This window comes from Dendropsophus ebraccatus, chromosome 4 (assembly GCF_027789765.1).
Source record: "Dendropsophus ebraccatus isolate aDenEbr1 chromosome 4, aDenEbr1.pat, whole genome shotgun sequence".
Taxonomy (NCBI): domain Eukaryota; kingdom Metazoa; phylum Chordata; class Amphibia; order Anura; family Hylidae; genus Dendropsophus; species Dendropsophus ebraccatus.
The window spans coordinates 76058780-76076044 of NC_091457.1; the positions used below are offsets into that span (position 1 = coordinate 76058780).

A 17265-nucleotide genomic window follows, 5' to 3' on the forward strand; every position below is an offset into this window, starting at 1 on the left:
AGGAGCTGATCTGTCCTTCCTATGGAGCACTTAGTATACTAGCAATAGTTGTTGTTACACAGGGTGATGTAAAGAGCAAGCGAGCACCGACCTGTCAGGTCAGCACTTGATTGGTCCTCGTTCCCCCGCCCGCGCTATTACACATGCCGTGGAGCAGGTAAACTATTATCAGCCGATAATCACTTTGTGTAATAATGCCTTTACACTTGGTGAGTGGTGAAAGCGACTATAAAACTGTTTCTCATTCAGGTCTGCTGCAATCCCTCTGGTGGGCCACACTGGTCCTCCAGTATACTGATAGTTGGAGAAAAAGAAACAATGGTGAGGGGACTAAACTCTTAACTGACAATACGCATATAACACACTTAAAGCATGAATTTACTCACTCATTAGAAGGGAGTATGCGGTCTCAGGACGTCACTCAGATTACGTACTCTGCAGTTTCAAACCCTGCGATCCTCCTGTATTAATTTTGTATGTTCCTGATCCGGGGGATCCCTGATCCCTGATGAGTGAGTAAATCCATGCTTTTTTAAGTATGTTATATGCGTATTGTCAGAAGTCTAGTCCGCTCTCCATTATGTTTTTTTTTCTGCAACTTTTCTTGGTAAAACACGTCATAGGTGCCAAGATGCACTGCGAGATTTACCTCACTAGTTTGTCAATGACACAGAAATGTGGAATAGGGTCGATACACTATGGGGGAAAGTATTGGACTACCACCAAAAAAGCAGCTACTTTCTTGCAACCACAGCTTCACCCATGTCCTCAGGTTGTGTGTAGTATTACAGTTTAACTTCATTGACTTGAATGGAATTGAGCTGCAAAACCACATCCAAACTAAGGACACGAGAATGGTGCCATTTCTGGAGGAAAGTGGCCATGTTTTTCTAAGCCCGGAATACCCCTTTTAACCCTTAGGGGACACAGCCAGTTTTGGTGTTTGACACGGCCAAATTTTTCAAATATGACATGTTTCACTTTATATATTAATAACTCAGGAATGCTTTTACCGATCCTTGTGGTTCCAAGATTGTTTTTTCGTGACATGTTCCACTTTATGTTAGTGGTACATTTGGGCCACTACCTTTAAGTTTTTTTGTAAAAAACTCCAAAATGTGAAAAATTGAAAAAAATTGCATTTCTCTAAATTTGAAAGTTTCTGCCAATAAGAAAGATAGTTATACCATATAAATTATTGACTAATTCATATCTAGAACATGTCTACTTTATATTGGCAGCATTTGGTGAACATGCCTGAACTGTTTTAGGATTTTAGAGGCCGTTATTGTTTAGTAGCAATTTTCTACATTTTTGTAAAAATTTAAAACTCAGAATTCTTTAGGGACCAGTTCAGTTTTGGAGCATATTCTAGAGGCCCATATATTAGAAACCCCCATAATTCACCCCATTTTGAACTCTTCACCCTTTAAAGTATGTAAATTGACATTTAAAACTGTTTTTAACCCTTTAGGCATTTCACAGGAATAACTGCAAAATAAGTGTGAAAAGTAAAAATTTCCATTTTCTTTGTAGACATTTCAATTCAATTCTATTTCTTTCATACCGCACAGTTAAAAAAAAGTGAAATGCAATAAAATATTTATTCCTCTGAATCTGCAGTTTTTACAAATACCCCATTTGTGGATGTAAAGTGTTGTGTGGGCACACAGCACGGCTCAGAAGAGAAGGAGCACCCTTTAAATTTTGGAGTATGGATTTGGTTGGAATAAATGTAGGAGACCATGTTACAGTTACAGAGCCCCCCTAGTGTCGAGACAGTGAAACCCCCCCACTAGTGACTCCATTTTGAAAACTACACCCCATAAGGAATGTAACAAGGGGTACAGTGGGCATTTGGACCCTACGGGTTTTTCAGTTTTTTGCAAAAGTGGGCCATGAAAATGAAAAATTGCATTTTTCACACTTATACATTGGCAAAATCTCAAATTTTTCAAATTTCCAAAAGCTTGGAGGAGTAAAAGCCCCCCGATATTTGTAAAGCAATTTCTCCTGAGCACAGAAATACCCCATTTGTGAACATAAAGTATTGTATGGGCGCACAACAGGGCTCAGAAGAGAAGGAGCACCTATGTCTGTGTGTGCACAGACGTTTACTGACACTTACTAATGGACACTGACTGATGCTTACTCACTCTTACTAACGGACGCTGACTGACTCTTACTAACGGACGCTGACTGACGCTTACTAACGGACGCTGACTGACGCTTACTAACGGACGCTGACTGACGCTTACTAACAGATGCTGACTGACGCTTACTAACGGACGCTGACTGACGCTTACTAACGGACACTGACTGACGCTTACTAACTGACGCTGACTGACAGACACTAAGATCTCCCTTATTACAAGGAGGGGGCATTTTTTATTATATGTGTGTGTGTGTTTGTGTGTGTGTTTTACAGTATATGGATGCAGGCTCTGATCTCCTCACAAAGTGAGGGATCAGAGCCTGCATCCATAATCAGATACTGTGATTGACAGCTCTGATCACAGAGCTGTCACTCACAGTATATAGCAGCATGTACCAGCGTCACTACACAGACGCTGGTACATGCTGCTGCAGCAGGAGGGGGTCACAGCAGATGTCTCTCCTTCCTCCTCCTCGCAGCACTGGCTCCCGGGTCCCGGAACTCTGAGCTCCGGGATACGGGGAGCCAGTGCTGCCAGGAGGAGGGGGAAGGAGAGACATCTGCTGTGACCCTCCGGTGAGTACCGAAACAGCGGCGGCGATCCGGGGGTGGGGGGATTGCTTCATACTGGAGGCAGAGGGAGCCCGGCATCAGGGGGGGAGAGAGAGAGGTCCATGCTGCAGCAGGAGGGGGGTCACGTCAGAGATCGCTCCTTCCCCCACCTCCTTGCAGCACTGGCTCTCCGGTCCCAGAACTCATTGAGCTCTGGGACCGGGGAGCCAGTGCTGCAAGGAGGAGGGGGAAGGAGCGATCTCTGACGTGACCCCCCTCCTGCTGCAGCATGGACCTCTCTCTCTCCCCCCCCTGATGCCGGGCTCTCTCTGCCTCCAGGATGAAGCAAGTCAAAGACCGCCGACACCCCCCCCCCCCCCAACCCGTTCGCCGCTGCCGCCGGATCGCCGCTGCTGCCGGATCGCCGCCGCTGTGCTGTGGTAAGTACCGGTACAGCAGGAGCGCCGGCAGCAGCAGGCGGGGATGAAGATCGGGGGACAGCGGGGGGGCAGGGATTGTGTGGCAGCAGCTTCCCCCGGATCCCGGAACTTGACAGAGACCGGGACCGGGGGTTTACTGCTTGCTTCACCGGGATCAGTGGATCGTTACCGATCCACTGATGCCGGTGATCGCCTGTGCTGGACCCCTTCAGGGGGTCCAGCAGCAGCAACACTAAACTGTCAGCTATCAGCTGACAGTTTAGTTGCGGCTCCCGGTCACTGTTTATGTAAACAGTGAGCACCGGGAGCCGGGAAGTTATAGTACGTCCTGGTGCGGATAGTAACCTCCTGCCAGGACGTACTATAACGTCCTGGTGCGGCTAAGGGTTAACCACTGAATTTAGGTGTTTCATTCAGGTGGAATGTAGGAGACCGTGTAAAGCCACAGAAAGAGGACATGGAGTGCTGAGGCACATAATAGTATGGCATAGTCATCAAGGTTCTGCTGAATTCCAAACTTAAAGTGTAAATGTGAATTTTTTTTTTTTGTAGAAATCAATAGTACAAGCAATTTTAAGAAACTCTGTAATAGGTTTTATTAGGCAAAAAAGCCTCTTTCTGTACTCAAAAAGAAGTTTCCAAGCCTCCGCGGAGAGAGGTGGCAGCAGGGAGCACTGGGTCAGGGTGCATGCACACTACGGAATACGCGCTTAAAGGTCGCTGCGGATTCCGTTGCTGGCCCCTGCTCGTGGACACCCGCATCTCCGCTTGTGCCATAGAATCCATTCAGTTTTGCCAGTGAGCTTTGAGAAAGTCAGTGAGGTACTGACGAAACATGTTAGTATAGGTAAAATAAGGTTTTAATGTGTGGTTTAATGTTACCTGGATTTAGTCAGTTTAATGGGGGTATGCGTATACAAAATCGCATGTAGAAGCCGATATTAATTACGAGGCTTCAGTTAGCATCCGATAGACGGTGGTCACGGTGCTACATTACAATATGGGGTCTGTGGAATTCAGTGCGGTCTAGCCTGATGGTGTGTCTTGCTTATCACCACCAGCCTAGTACTGTCAAGTGATAGAACTATACGTTTATCAGTTATTGTCCAAGGCCAGGACACTGTTAGTGACCGCACTATCCGAATGACCATATTAGTATCCCTCGACACCAGAAACAATTGTAAATTTCTTATACCTCACCACACTTTTAATTCACTTAAGCACTGTGTGTTTATGTTGTGTGTTGTTTGGAGCTTGAATATTTTAGATGGCAATTAAAGGACAAGTGCCATGAAAAACTTTTTCCCAGTAATTGAAGCACATTGCAAAGTTATATAACTCTGTAATGTGCTTCAATCACCTATCTGCCTCCCTTCCCTGTCTTTTCCCCCCTCCACCAGGAAGTGTCCTGACTCACACAGACCTGATTACTGTCGTCACCAAGCTCTTCTATCAGCTCCTTCTCCTGTTACACCAGCCTCCCCCCTCCCCTGCCTTGTCAGGTGACTCAGCTTGCTCAGCTCCCATTGGCTGAACAACTGCAAGCCATCACTTGTCACATCTCACTTGCTTATCTTCCCTCAGACTTACTCGGGCACATAGGCAGCTCCCCCACCCCTCATACCCTCTCTCCTGCTGCCGTGGACTCAGTGAAGGAGTCATGTCACTAGAGAAGATAAGCTGAGCAAGCAGAGTCACCTGACAAGGCAGGGGAGGCTGGTGTAACAGGACCTAGAGCAGCCCTCCTGCTGATGACTCATCCTCACAAGAAGGAGCTGCCTGGTGACTGTGACAGTAATTAGGTCTGTGTGAATCAGGACACTTCCTGGTGGGGGGTGGAAAGACAGGGAAGGGAGGCAGATAGGTGATTAAAGCACATTACAGAGTTATATAACTTTTTAATGTGCTTCAATTACTGGGAAAAAGTTTTTCATGGCACTTGTCCTTTAAAGGTTATGTTTTAAGCCGCCAAGTAAACATAGGTATTTGGGACTTTTGCCCAATAGTATTAATAGACTCAATTCTAGGCACAGACGGATGTCAATTTTTACGACGGACGGCGGAATCCGCCCGGCCATAAAATGGTGTTTATGGCACGGGCGGAGATGCGTGCTGCTACGAGCAGGGGCCAGCAACGGAATCTGTAGCGGTCTTTATGCGCATATTCCGTAGTGTGCATGCACCCTAAGACTGGAAAGAATACAGCACTTCCAGTAGTTACAAGCTGCTGTATGTCCTGCAGGAAGGTTTAAAGAGGTTATCCAGCACTACAAAAACATGGCCACTTTCTTCTAGAGACAGCCCCACTCACGTCTCCAGTTTGGGTGGAGTTTTGCTGCTCAGTTCCATTGAAGTGAATGGAGCTTAATTGCAAACCGCACCTGAACTGGAGACAAGAGTCGTGTTGTCTCTGAAAGAAAGTGGCCATGTTTTTGTAGCACTGAATAACCCCTTTAAGTGTTGTTAAATGGAAGTAATTTACAAATCTGTAAAACTTTCTGGCACCAGTTGATTTTTCCCCCCCCCCTTTAACTATGAAACTAAATGGATGTGTGGACAAGGCCTGACCCCTTCCTCTCTTAATAGAGAACACATGAAAGTTAGGCTGTTCCAAATAATCATTTATTTGTGGGAGTTGGGAGAGGAGAGAAAATGTATGCCCAGCTTAAAGTGACACTGTCACCCCCGTTTTGCATTCTAACTTCTCTACACAGGTTTAATGGGTAAATTTAGCAGTTTTAATACCTTATTTTATATCATACGTCATACATCTTTTATCAACTACAGATTGTGCGAAAGCGCGGGGCTTACAGCAACATCTCCACTTAGCCCTGGCCACAGCACCACCTTTGGCCCCGCCCCATTCTTCAGCCACATAGACCCTGCCCCTTCGACCCCCATTGATATGGGCCGACCTAGAGGAGGTGGGGCCTAGACCTTTAGGCCAGCCTGTTCCAATAGAGGGGTGTGGCCAAGTGGAGCTGTTGCTGTGAAGCCCCACCCACTTAGAACAATCTGCAGTTGATAAAAGATCACTTTTTACTTGAACAAGCACCATGATGTATGATATAAAATAAGGTATAAAAACTGCTAGATTTACCCATTACATCTGTGTAGAGAAGTCATAATGCAAAACGGGGGGGACAGTGTCACTTTAAAGAGAAACTACCAGCAGATTTGTACACATGAACTTGCTGGCATGTACCAGCCTTTTCACACTGATTCAAATAAAACCTTTGCTGCCCAATTCGTACTGTCTTTCTATTATTTAGCAAAGTTCAAAGTTTAGCAAAGAGGCTGGTGGACAGACTAATGCACTGGGGGCTTATTTACAAATTTAGATTTTTCTAAATAGAAAAACTGTAGAATGGATCAGGCAGCAAAGGTTATTCTTTGTATTATCATTTGAATCAGCATGAAAAGGTTTAAAAGATACATGCCAGCAGGTTTGTTTTAGGGTACATTCAAACTGAGGAAAAGAGGCAGAAATTCTGAATGGAATCCCTGCCACAAACTCTGCTCGGAATTCTGCCTGCCTGAGTGTCTCAATGATAAGTATAGGGCGCCTCTGCTCTCCGTGCCTGCTGAAAGAATTTACATTTAATAAAGTGCAAATTATTTAATAACTATACAATGTGATTTTCTGGAGTTTCTTTTTCTCACAGTTGAAGTGTACCTATGATAAGACTAAGAAAACTTGTAAAATCAGCAGTGTAACATACATATTTTCCCCACTGTAGCTATTAGGTTGAGGAGGTATATGCCACTTTTCATATATCCATCTGTGCTTCCAGAACATAGAAAAAGGCTTTCGTTTATTAGTGCAAGGTGTCAGAGACTTTCCCAAGCTTCTGAGATGCAAGTGCTGAGGGCTGTAATGCCTCCCATCTCTATCCCTGCTTGACTGCCAATCAGCTGGAAGACAAAGGTCTAGATGAGAAAAACTTAATCCCGTTCAATCACAACCCATAATTTAAGATTGTTTGTAATAGGTTTCTATTACATGAATTGGTCCATGCTTGATAAAAGTGGAGTTTCCGCTAAATCGTATCTGAAGATGTTGGAATAAAGTAATTATTGTATTTGTTACCTCCTGGCTACTCTGTGACTTCACTACTACATGAATTGGTGCGTTAGTCTACAGCACATCCCGACTCCCCTGAAGCTACTGAAAATCCTCACATCCTGGTCCACTCTGTCTCCACTCCTCAGTCCTCCCCCTACCTTCTGAGACCAAGGTCACATGATCTCTGTCTCTTCTGTTGCCAGGCAAGCTGTAACACCTAATGTGCATTTTATCTTTCTATGATCACTGGAGTCCCTTTAAGCAAGGTCAGGGATGGAAGGGGAGCAATGAGGCATTCCAGCTTTTTCAACAGACCAGGGTCTTGGGAACACCTTTTTGCACCGAAGAATGAAGGCATTTTGCATTTTCTGGAAGCACAGACAGATATATGAAACGTACTGTGTATGTCCTTACTCTAATATCTATCTAACAGTGTCAGCAGTTTAAAATACAGGTTGCATCTGAGAGTTTCCCTTTAATTTTGCCAGGATGCACAATGATGGGTCAATGATTGGTAAGGACATGTGAGTCTATTAATGTCCTGCAGTTTTTAATAGTTGACAGCATTATTCTGTGACCGTCTTAGATTTTACAGTGCATTTTTATTTCTCCATATATTCAGAATACATTATCTTACAGTGAATGTGATTTGCAGGTTTTTTTTTTTGGGGGGGGGGGGGGGGGCTCTGGATCATTATGGGATATCATTACTTCCCTAAACTGGGAAATAAGATCGAGCTCACATCACATTTAGCACATACACCAGGAATGTTCTTTATTTACACACCTTATGTGTCCATAGAATTACAGTAGTCCAACAGAGGCCAAAGGAGCATTCTCTCTACCTGACTCTCCCGGAGCCTCTGAGTGAGTAACCACCAATAGAACACAATGATATCAGATCACCAGTTTTTCCTTTATGGCCTGTTCCCTGTTTATAGCCTGTTCCTGGCATGTAATAGATGTGTGGCCGATGGCTAATTACAGCAAAGGGCTTGCACGCTTATGTGTAGTCCACCCTTAAAGGGGTTATCCAGCGCTACAAAAACATGGCCACTTTTCCCCCTACTGTTGTCTTCAGTTCAGGTGTGGTTTGCAATTAAGCTCCATTTACTTCAATGGAACTGAGTTTCAAAAGCCCACCCAAACTGGAGACAACAGTAGGGGGAAAGTGGCCATGTTTTTGTAGCGCTGGATAACCCCTTTAACCAAGGTTTGTCTATACAATGTATGGGTACCTCTTTAGACTATGACAATTGACGTGTTTACATATTTTGCCATTCTTTTGAAATAGTCAGTGATTGTGGTATGCCCATATATTTCCACTTAAAGGGGTTATCCAGTGAACAAAAATGGCCGCTTTTGCACCATTCTTGTCTTCAGATTGGGTGGAGTTTGAAACTCAGTTCCGTTGAAGTAAATAGAGCTTAACTTCAAACCACACCTGAACTGGAGACAAGAGTGGGGTAAAAGTGGACATGTGTTTAGTGCTGGATAACTCTCTTTAACAGGATACATTGAGAGGATACATGGGACCATTTTTAAGATTTGCCCTTTGTTGTTCCTCGCTGTGTACAGATGCATCTTTTGATTTACAAGTTCTGGGTTCCTTCAAACCTAAAATCACATTTTATTCGTACTGCAGCAATGCATGAAAAGGGTAAGGCTTAATTTTCTCTGCCCCTTTAAGTGAGGTCAGCTCTATGACAACCAGGCACACCAGGATATCTGCATTTCTTCTCTGCAGTAGTTCACATGCTGCAGCCATTGTCCCTGCAAAGAATATAATACAGTAGATTACTATATAAGCATACAGCACTTTCTAAACAACATGACCCTGAGGCCACCAATACAATGAAATTACAAGGGCCACAGGAGCTGGATGTCTGGTGCTTTAATATGTTAGGCCTTGTTCCCATCTGCGTTGTTACTTCTGTTACTATAGGAGCAAAACAACTAAATAAAGGCAGTGCCAAGACCTAATCAATGTCAGACACTATAGAAAACCATGCACTATAAAGGGGTCCATCATAATGCCTATTATTTTAACAGACAAAATCGCTTAGCTGCATACTGTACTACTTATTAGCATATTTTATAAAATCTACAACTTGGTTGTGAACGGACATGAATTGTGTGCGGCAGTGCAGTGTACTCCATTTACTTTGGTGGATCTTAGCTGCAATATCCGATAAATACCATGTTGCACTACTTCTGAATAATGGCCATGACTAGTGATAAGTGAATTTACAGAAGCTCGTCGCTCGGCTTGTCATCCTGTTGCCGCTCCCCTTTGGGTGCCTGGAAAAGCCGGATCCAGTCCTGCGAAACTGAGATAAGTTTCCCCAAGACTGGATCCAGCTTTTCCAGGTACCTGGAGCAAATGCATCACTACTACTGTAAATTCTCTTATCCCTAGCCATGAGTAACAGCTACAGAATATATTTTAATATCACCACCATGTTCAATGGGGTCTGTGATCACTTTCTTTCTTTATTCCCTGCATTACAGATCAAATAAAGTGAGCTGGTTTACCCTCTAAAGACAATTGTAGTCTACTCACTGTATATACCATGCATTGTATAAATAATGACAGCCAAAAACAGAAGAACTGGTACTTCTGGTATCTGATACGTTAAAAAACACACACACCACTTGGGCTGTTCACAATCAATAGCAGCAGACAAATTTGAGGTTTTTTTAGACAGAGATGAGGGCTCCCTAGGGGTCTATTTACACAGAAAGATTATCTGACAGATTATCTGCCAAAAATTTGAAGCCAAAGCCAGAAACAGACTATAAACAGAGATCAGGTCATAAAGGAAAGCCTGAGATTTCTCCTCTTTGCAAATCCATTCCTGGCCTTGGCTTCAAATCTTTGGCAGATAATCTTTCTATGTAAATAGTCACCCCTGTGATATGGGATATCAGATTTAGGGCCCTATTAAACCAACAGATTTATCTGACAGATTTTTTTAAGACAAAGCCAGGAGTGGATTTGAAAAAGAGGAGAAATCTCAGCCTTCCCTTTATGACCTGATCTCTATTTATAGTCTGGTCTTGGCTGTGGCTTAAAAATCTGTCAGATAATTTGTTTGTGTAATAGGGCCCTCATTTATTTTTTTTTAAATTGTCACTCTCTGGAGTCATTACATTAAAAACATTTTATATGGAAACATGAGAGCAGACATATATACATGAAAATAGAATACCAATTACCTCCAGTTGCCAATAAATCATCAATTATCACAACTTTCTGTCCGGGGTCCACAGCATCAGTCTGAATTTCAATATCAGCCTTATGGAGACATTAAAAAGACATATAAGAAAGGAAAATACCCAATCAGTGCTACAAAGTTATTTATTTGAGCTTTAACGTCGCTCCTTAACGTAGAACTAAAAATATGGCCTTTGGACCACAACAGGCAGTGCCCCCTCATTTTTAGGCCATGTTCACATATAGTATTTAATTAGCGGTAATTCTTAATATTTTGTCACAGAATGCAGCAAAATAGTGATAATGCATGGTAATTAAACTCTATGAGGGAGATTTTTAAAACATGATGTAAAGTGAAACTGGCTCAGTTGCCCCTAGCAACCAATCAGATTCCACCTTTTATTTTCCAAAGAGTCTGTTAGGAATGAAAGTTGGAATCCGATTGGTTGCTAGGGGCAACTGAGCCTGTTCTACTTTACACCAGTTTGATAAATCTCCCCCCTATGTGTTAAGTCAGAGCAGTATAAAACCAATTAGACATTAGGTATAGTTGCCATCTGCCAGCATGGTTTGTGTCTGCGGTGCTGCCAATAATAGTGTGTTCCCATATATTGTACATACCTTTCCATACTCCAGACTATAGGACACAGAATGTGTTGGACCTGGTAACTTCCCTTTTTTTCTAATCAACACAAACCCAATTCCTAGTCTTTGTGCCAGTGCTGGACCAAAGAGAAATCCACGGGAGTCTAGACCTGAAGGAAGGGAAAGACTATTAATATGTGCATTGTACTTTACACATAAAGTAACTCATAGGGAGGGTAGGGATGGGGGCGCATGCTGTATATGCCTAAAGCTAAACTGGGCAGTGTGCAGTGCAAAGGATGCCACACACCTTAAAAAACGGTCAGCCGAACATGGCAGACATTCACATGAGTGGCCCTCTATGTAAACATGAGTGGTTCAAGTCTACTAGAATGCCTCTTTACTTTGAATCAGGGACAAGGCCCAGCAGTAGATCCCAGTTAATGATTTTTTTTAATATAAGTGGTGAGTGCCCTCATCTTTTTCTAATGAACTTGTTGATTTTTTAATATGCCTAGTATATAGGGCATATGGGCAGGGGATGTATTTGTAGAACAACAGATATGGCAAAAGCTGAGCATTATCAGGTAGTATTCAGGTAAACAGAGCCGGAGCAAACTCCGCTGAAGTCAATGAACCTTTGGATCTGGTGACGGCTGATAGAGGTCGCAGCCCTTTATGCTCAGTGCTCCCTTACCAGCAATCAGATCAATCTTCGGGAAATTTTCTCTGAGATAGCTCTCAAACAGGTCGATGGTAGCAGAAAATGCGGAAGGGTCTTTACAAACTGGAGCAATGTCCCTGGAAATCCAGAATCAGAAGACACACACATAGTAGAAGGGAACTGTAACATATCTGGGAAACACGTTACAGAACCTTCATTGCCGGGGTAGCAAGGAAGGACGGTGGAAACATTTTAGCATGTAATATGCAGATGTGAAGCCCAGTAGCATATTCATCATTACCATAATATGGATGCCCTAACATTTAAAGCCACTCTCCTGTCCTTTTTATAACAGATCCTCCATTAATCCAGCTTGTCAAACCCCCAGTGAACAGGTGTTATAGGCATGAGGGTATGTTCACACATAGCGATTAAAGTGACTGTACCACCAGGCCCAGGTTGAAGCACTGGAGGCGGGCCGACCCACCCTTAGTGGGAGGAAACCCCAACCCCTCTATGATAGTGTTCCATTAATTCTAATGAAGTCACGTCATGGAGGGGCTGGGGTTTCTTCCCACTAAGGGTGGGTCGGCTCGCCTCCAGTGCTTCAGTCTGGGCCTGGTGGTACAGTCACTTTAAGTAGCGTTATTTTTCCACAAATTGCACAATCATGGTAAAACAGCAGTATTTTTGCCTTAATTTTGTTGGAATTTCATCAAAAATATTTCTATTTTACTGTGATTGAGCAATTTGCTGCAAAAATTGCACTAATTAAGGGAGCGTTTACACAGAAAGATTTATCTGACAGATTTTGGAAGCCAAAGCCAGGAATGGATTTGAAAAGAGGATAAATCACAGTCTTTCCTTTATGACCTGATCCCTGTTTATAGTCTGTTCCTGGTTTTGGCTTCAAAGATCTGTCAGATAAATCTGCCTGTGTAAATGCACCATAATGCTATGTGTGAACACAGCCAGGATCCCCTGCTGATTAGCTGTTACTATTACCCTAAAGCCCCTATTACACGGGGCGATGGAGAGGAGCTGTCAGCGCTCCCTTGCTCCTCGTTCCCCGATGGTGCTATTACACGCCTCGGCAGGTAATCGCTAGATCGTCCGAGCAGACCAGAAGTAAATATATGCAGTCATGGTGTTACAACAGTGTCACTGTATAATTCGGAGATGTTCTATTATATACAGGCATTTGATTTTGTGATGGGACAGATTATTTGGACTGATGCAGAATGATGCATCTAAGGGTACAAAACTCATTTTAATGTAATATTCAGGGTGTTGTACTGACTTTGTATAGTACTAACTTAGTATTTTATCTAAACCTGTCCTATTCTAACAGTTTAATAGACATGTTTTTTGTTTGTTTTTGCAGGAGAGCAACATGCCTTGAGCCCCTGATCTTTGTAGCTCCTAACATTGCCTCTGGATGGGGTCTGTCAGCAGACTGAATGGGCTGTAGTGTGCCCACATACAGCAGTGTAGTCCCCAATACTTGTGCATGCCCTGGCTCTACCCTGCTGCAGAGAGGCGTCATCTCCATGATGCAAACCTACTTTCTGCAGACTATCGGTAGGAAGTCCATAGGATGTCCCCTGCAGGACTGGGAGTAGCGGTGCATCCTGGAAGGGTCAGGTTGTTATACAGAGAGGACCCGGTGTCCACTCACCTGAAGAGGATTCCGGGGCTGGGAAAGTCAGGGAACTCCCGGACAGCCCCGCGGACCACCGCCAGCTTCTCCTCATTCATGCTTACTGGCACACACGTGGCCTCCGACGTCATCCCTACGGGACCGGAGAGCCGCATGAGATCGCGGAAGCTGCCATCTTGGCTCACCCCGTAGCGACTAACATCCGTCTCACATTGGTTCCGCTATTCGTGTCAGCATTGTATATGCCGGCTGAAACCGCGGCAGGAGTAACGCCCAGCTGGGCAGTGCGGTACCGCATAATAAAATGGAGTGTTTGACATGGTAAACAGCGAAATCTGCAGAGCCCCCACGCCAGTGGCAGCTACAGTGTCCCCCACACCAGTGGCAGCTACAGTGCCCCCCCCCCCACGCCAGTGTCAGCTACAGTGCCCCCCACGCTAGAGGCAACTACAGTGTCCCCCATGCCAGTGGCAGCTACAGTGTCCCCCACACCAGTGGCAGCTACAGTGCCCCCCCCACCAGCGGCAGCTACAGTGCCCCCCACGCTAGAGGCAACTAAAGTGTCCCCCATGCCAAAGTCAGCTACAGTGCCCCCCACGCCAGAGGCAGCTACAGTGTCCCCCATGCCAGAGTCAGCTACAGTGCCCACCACGCCAGAGGCAGCTAGTGTCCCCCATGCCAGAGTCAGCTACAGTGCCCCCACACCAGTGGCAGCTACAGTGCCCCCCCACACCAGTGGCAGCTACAGTACCCCCCATACCAGTGGCAGCTACAGTACCCCCCACACCAGTGGCAGCTACAGTACCCCCCACACCAGTGGCAGCTACAGTACCCCCCACGCCAGTGGCAGCTACAGTACCGCCCACGCCAGTGGCAGCTACAGTACCGCCCACGCCAGTGGCAGCTACAGTGTCCCCCATGCCAGAGTCTGCTACAGTGCCACTGCACCAGTGGCAGCTACAGTGTCCCCCACGCCAGAGGCAGCTACAGTGTCCCCCATGTCAGTGGCAGCTACAGTGTCCCCCACGCCAGAGTCAGCTACAGTGCCCCTGCACCAGTGGCAGCTACAGTGTCCCCCATGCCAGAGGCAGCTACAGTGTCCCCCATGCCAGAGTCTACTACAGTGCCCCCACACCAGTGGCAGCTACAGTGTCCCCCATGCCACTGGTGCCAGTTTCCCAGGACTGGATCCAGCTTTTCCCAGCATTACAATTTATATAAACTACCAATACATTACACTTAAAGGGGAGGTCTGGGCAAAATAATTTTAAGATATGTTGTTGCCCAACAAAAGTTATGAAAATTACTAATAGACACTTATTATGGGAAATACGCCTATAGTGCATTTTCTCTGCACTTACTACAGCCGACTGCCGACACCTGTTGTTCCAGTCTGTCCCACCACTGCAGCAGGAGTCGGCAGTTTATGTGACGTGAGACCTGAATACGCCATACTGTAGTAAGTGCAGGGAAAATGCACTATAGGTGCATTTCCTCTAATAAGTGTCTATTAGTAATTTTCAAAACTTGTGTTGGGCAATAACATATCTTAAAATTATTTTGCCCGAACTTCCCCTTTAAGGTTCTATTACACAGAGAAATTATCTGCCAGCAAATGCTCGCTTGTCGACCGTTTACCGATTGCTGTTTTTCAACAGATAAGAAGATTAAAAGATAATATGTGCTGACTGCACATCTCTCCATGTAAAAGGTGATATGTGGTCAGCGGCTGATTAAAGGAAAGGGCTGCATGAATATTGCTAGTGATGTTAATGCGGCCCTGGCTGCACGATTATCCAGGCGTGTAATAGGCTCGGTAAGCAGATCGTCGCTCACTTACCTCGTAGGTCAGGCTGTGTAATATGGCCTTAAGACTAGGTTCACACTTCATTTTTGCTGTATATTTAACAGACACATCTTTGTAAATGTTTAAGGTTTGTTTCTATTGTATAAAAGTATGCAGTAAGAAAAAGTATACATTTTTCACTTAAATACATAAATGCAAAAAAATGTACAGTAACGCATATGTATGCAAAAACGTGGTCAGAAGGTTTGCATCCAGCATAAAAAAAATCAGTCTGAAATGTATGCAAAAAAACTCCCATTTATCCATAATTTCAAGTCACAATAACCACGTTTTAGTCCACAACCTGTCCCCTCCATACATCTCTGACCTGATATCCCACTACTGTTCCTCACGCAACCTCCAATCCTCCAGTGACCTCCTTTTGTGCTCCCCCTTGTTCGTGCCTCACACAGCCGCCTCCCCCCTATCCTGGAACCTGAACCTTGGCCAGTTCGCTCATCCCTACCCGACTCATCCACCATAAAGTCCTTCAAAAGTAAACTGGCTGCACTTCTGTCTCTCTCCCCTTAGGGTTGGTTCAAAATTAGGAATTTCTCACGGATAATATCCGCGGAATTCTGCTGTCTGTCCGCGCGCACGGCCGCGCCCCTTTCCGCCGGCTCCATAGACACCATTCTATGGGCCGGCGTATTCCGATATCCGCCGAAAGAAGTGACATGTCACTTCTGCTATCCGCTGAAAGAAGTGACATGTCACTTCTTCCGGCGGATAGCGGAATAAGCTGGACCATAGAATGGTGTCTATGGAGCTGGCGGAAAGGCGCGCGGACAGACAGCGGAATTCCGTTGATATTATCTGCGAGAATTCCTCACTATGAACCCACCCTTATCCTATAGATTGTAATCCCTCACAGGCAGGGTCCTCTTCCCCCATGTACCAGTGTGCTTTTTGATCTTGTAATGTTCCTGTTTGTTGCCCCTATCTATTGTATAGCGCTCTGGAATTAATAATTAATAAATAATTATAATAGTCTGCTTATTAAATAGAGGAAAATGTGTTATGCGTAGCACAAGAAAAGAGTGCAAACCTAGTCCATTCACACTGCGGAAAATAGGCGGAAATTACAAGCGGAATCGCCACCGCAGACTCCACTCAGAATCCAGCCTGCCTCACTTTGAGCATAGAGCCACAGAGAGCAGAGGTGCCCTATATATGAAACAATTGACACGTCGGAAATTCCGCTCAGAATCCTGCCTGCCTCAACTGTCTCATTAGGACAGTTAGGCAGGCGGGATTCCAAGCGGAGTCTGCGGCGGGGATTCCGCTCGGAATTGCCACCTGTTTCCTGCAGTGTGAAGGGGCCCTAATGCAGCAATATGGGCTCTGTCTTGTTTCACCCACTGAGACAGGCAGCTCATTTCCATAATCACTGGGGGCTTGTGTACAGTATCTTCTGCATACAAGCCTGTTACCAGATCAACACTGGAAATACACTGTGCTGCATGTGCTGCGTGTGCCCTATGTCTCAGAAACAGTGATCAGCGTCTCTGAGACAGAGAGCACACTCTTGGCATGGACAGAACAGCTTGGGCCACAGATAATCGCTATCCCTAAAACAAAGACATTTTTAGAATGGCACAGGTTATAAAGTTTATCAACAGCGATATAAGCTAGGGGCGGTAGCAGTGAGAAAAAGAGGGCATTAGGAGTTATGGTGGGGGAAGAATTCAAGGTATCTATGTAAAAATACAGGTGGTTTGCCCTGTATTTCCAGCTATGTAAGCTCCAATTTCCTAAAGTGTCCTTGTCACTTTAAAAAAAGAAAACCTTTGAAATATCCTAAAGATGTGAATGTTTAGGATTGGTCAGGGTGTGGGTGTTCGAATCCACACTGATCATTAGAGCTGGGAGAAGCGGTGGTATTCTGAACACCCAGACCCTGACAGCCTCCTATTGCTTCTTAGAAGATACTGTGATCTCTAATGAGCACATATTTAGAATGTCCATCATATAGGACCCCTGTTATTGCTCCTTGTTTAGACCCCTCTGAACTCATTACCCTTCACCCACGATAGAGAGAACAGTTTAAGGCTGCGTTTACACGTAACGATTATCGTGC

At 44.9% G+C, this 17265-nt stretch overlaps 1 protein-coding gene across 1 annotated transcript; it reads right to left on the reverse strand.

Moving 5' to 3' along the window:
* Nucleotides 1-7962: 7962 nt before the first annotated feature.
* APRT (adenine phosphoribosyltransferase) lies at nucleotides 7963-13471 on the reverse strand. The gene is made up of 5 exons (XM_069966047.1): nucleotides 13358-13471; nucleotides 11713-11816; nucleotides 11052-11185; nucleotides 10433-10511; nucleotides 7963-8986 (listed from the first exon to the last, which is right to left on the reverse strand). Exons 1-5 carry the CDS (start codon nucleotides 13468-13470, stop codon nucleotides 8844-8846), a joined length of 573 nt encoding a protein of 190 aa, XP_069822148.1. The 5' UTR covers nucleotide 13471; the 3' UTR covers nucleotides 7963-8843.
* Nucleotides 13472-17265: the final 3794 nt, after the last annotated feature.

Excerpts from the sequence above, each read along its gene's own strand:
- APRT (XM_069966047.1), bottom strand. The coding sequence starts at position 13,470 with ATGACGTCGGAGGCCACGTGTGTGCCAGTAAGCATGAATGAGGAGAAG. Across the intron at positions 11,186-11,712 it reads GAAGATTGATCTGATTGCTG|GTCTAGACTCCCGTGGATTT; the intron begins GTAAGGGAGCAC and ends CCCTTCCTTCAG. Across the intron at positions 10,512-11,051 it reads ATAGTCTGGAGTATGGAAAG|GCTGATATTGAAATTCAGAC; the intron begins GTATGTACAATA and ends TGTCTCCATAAG.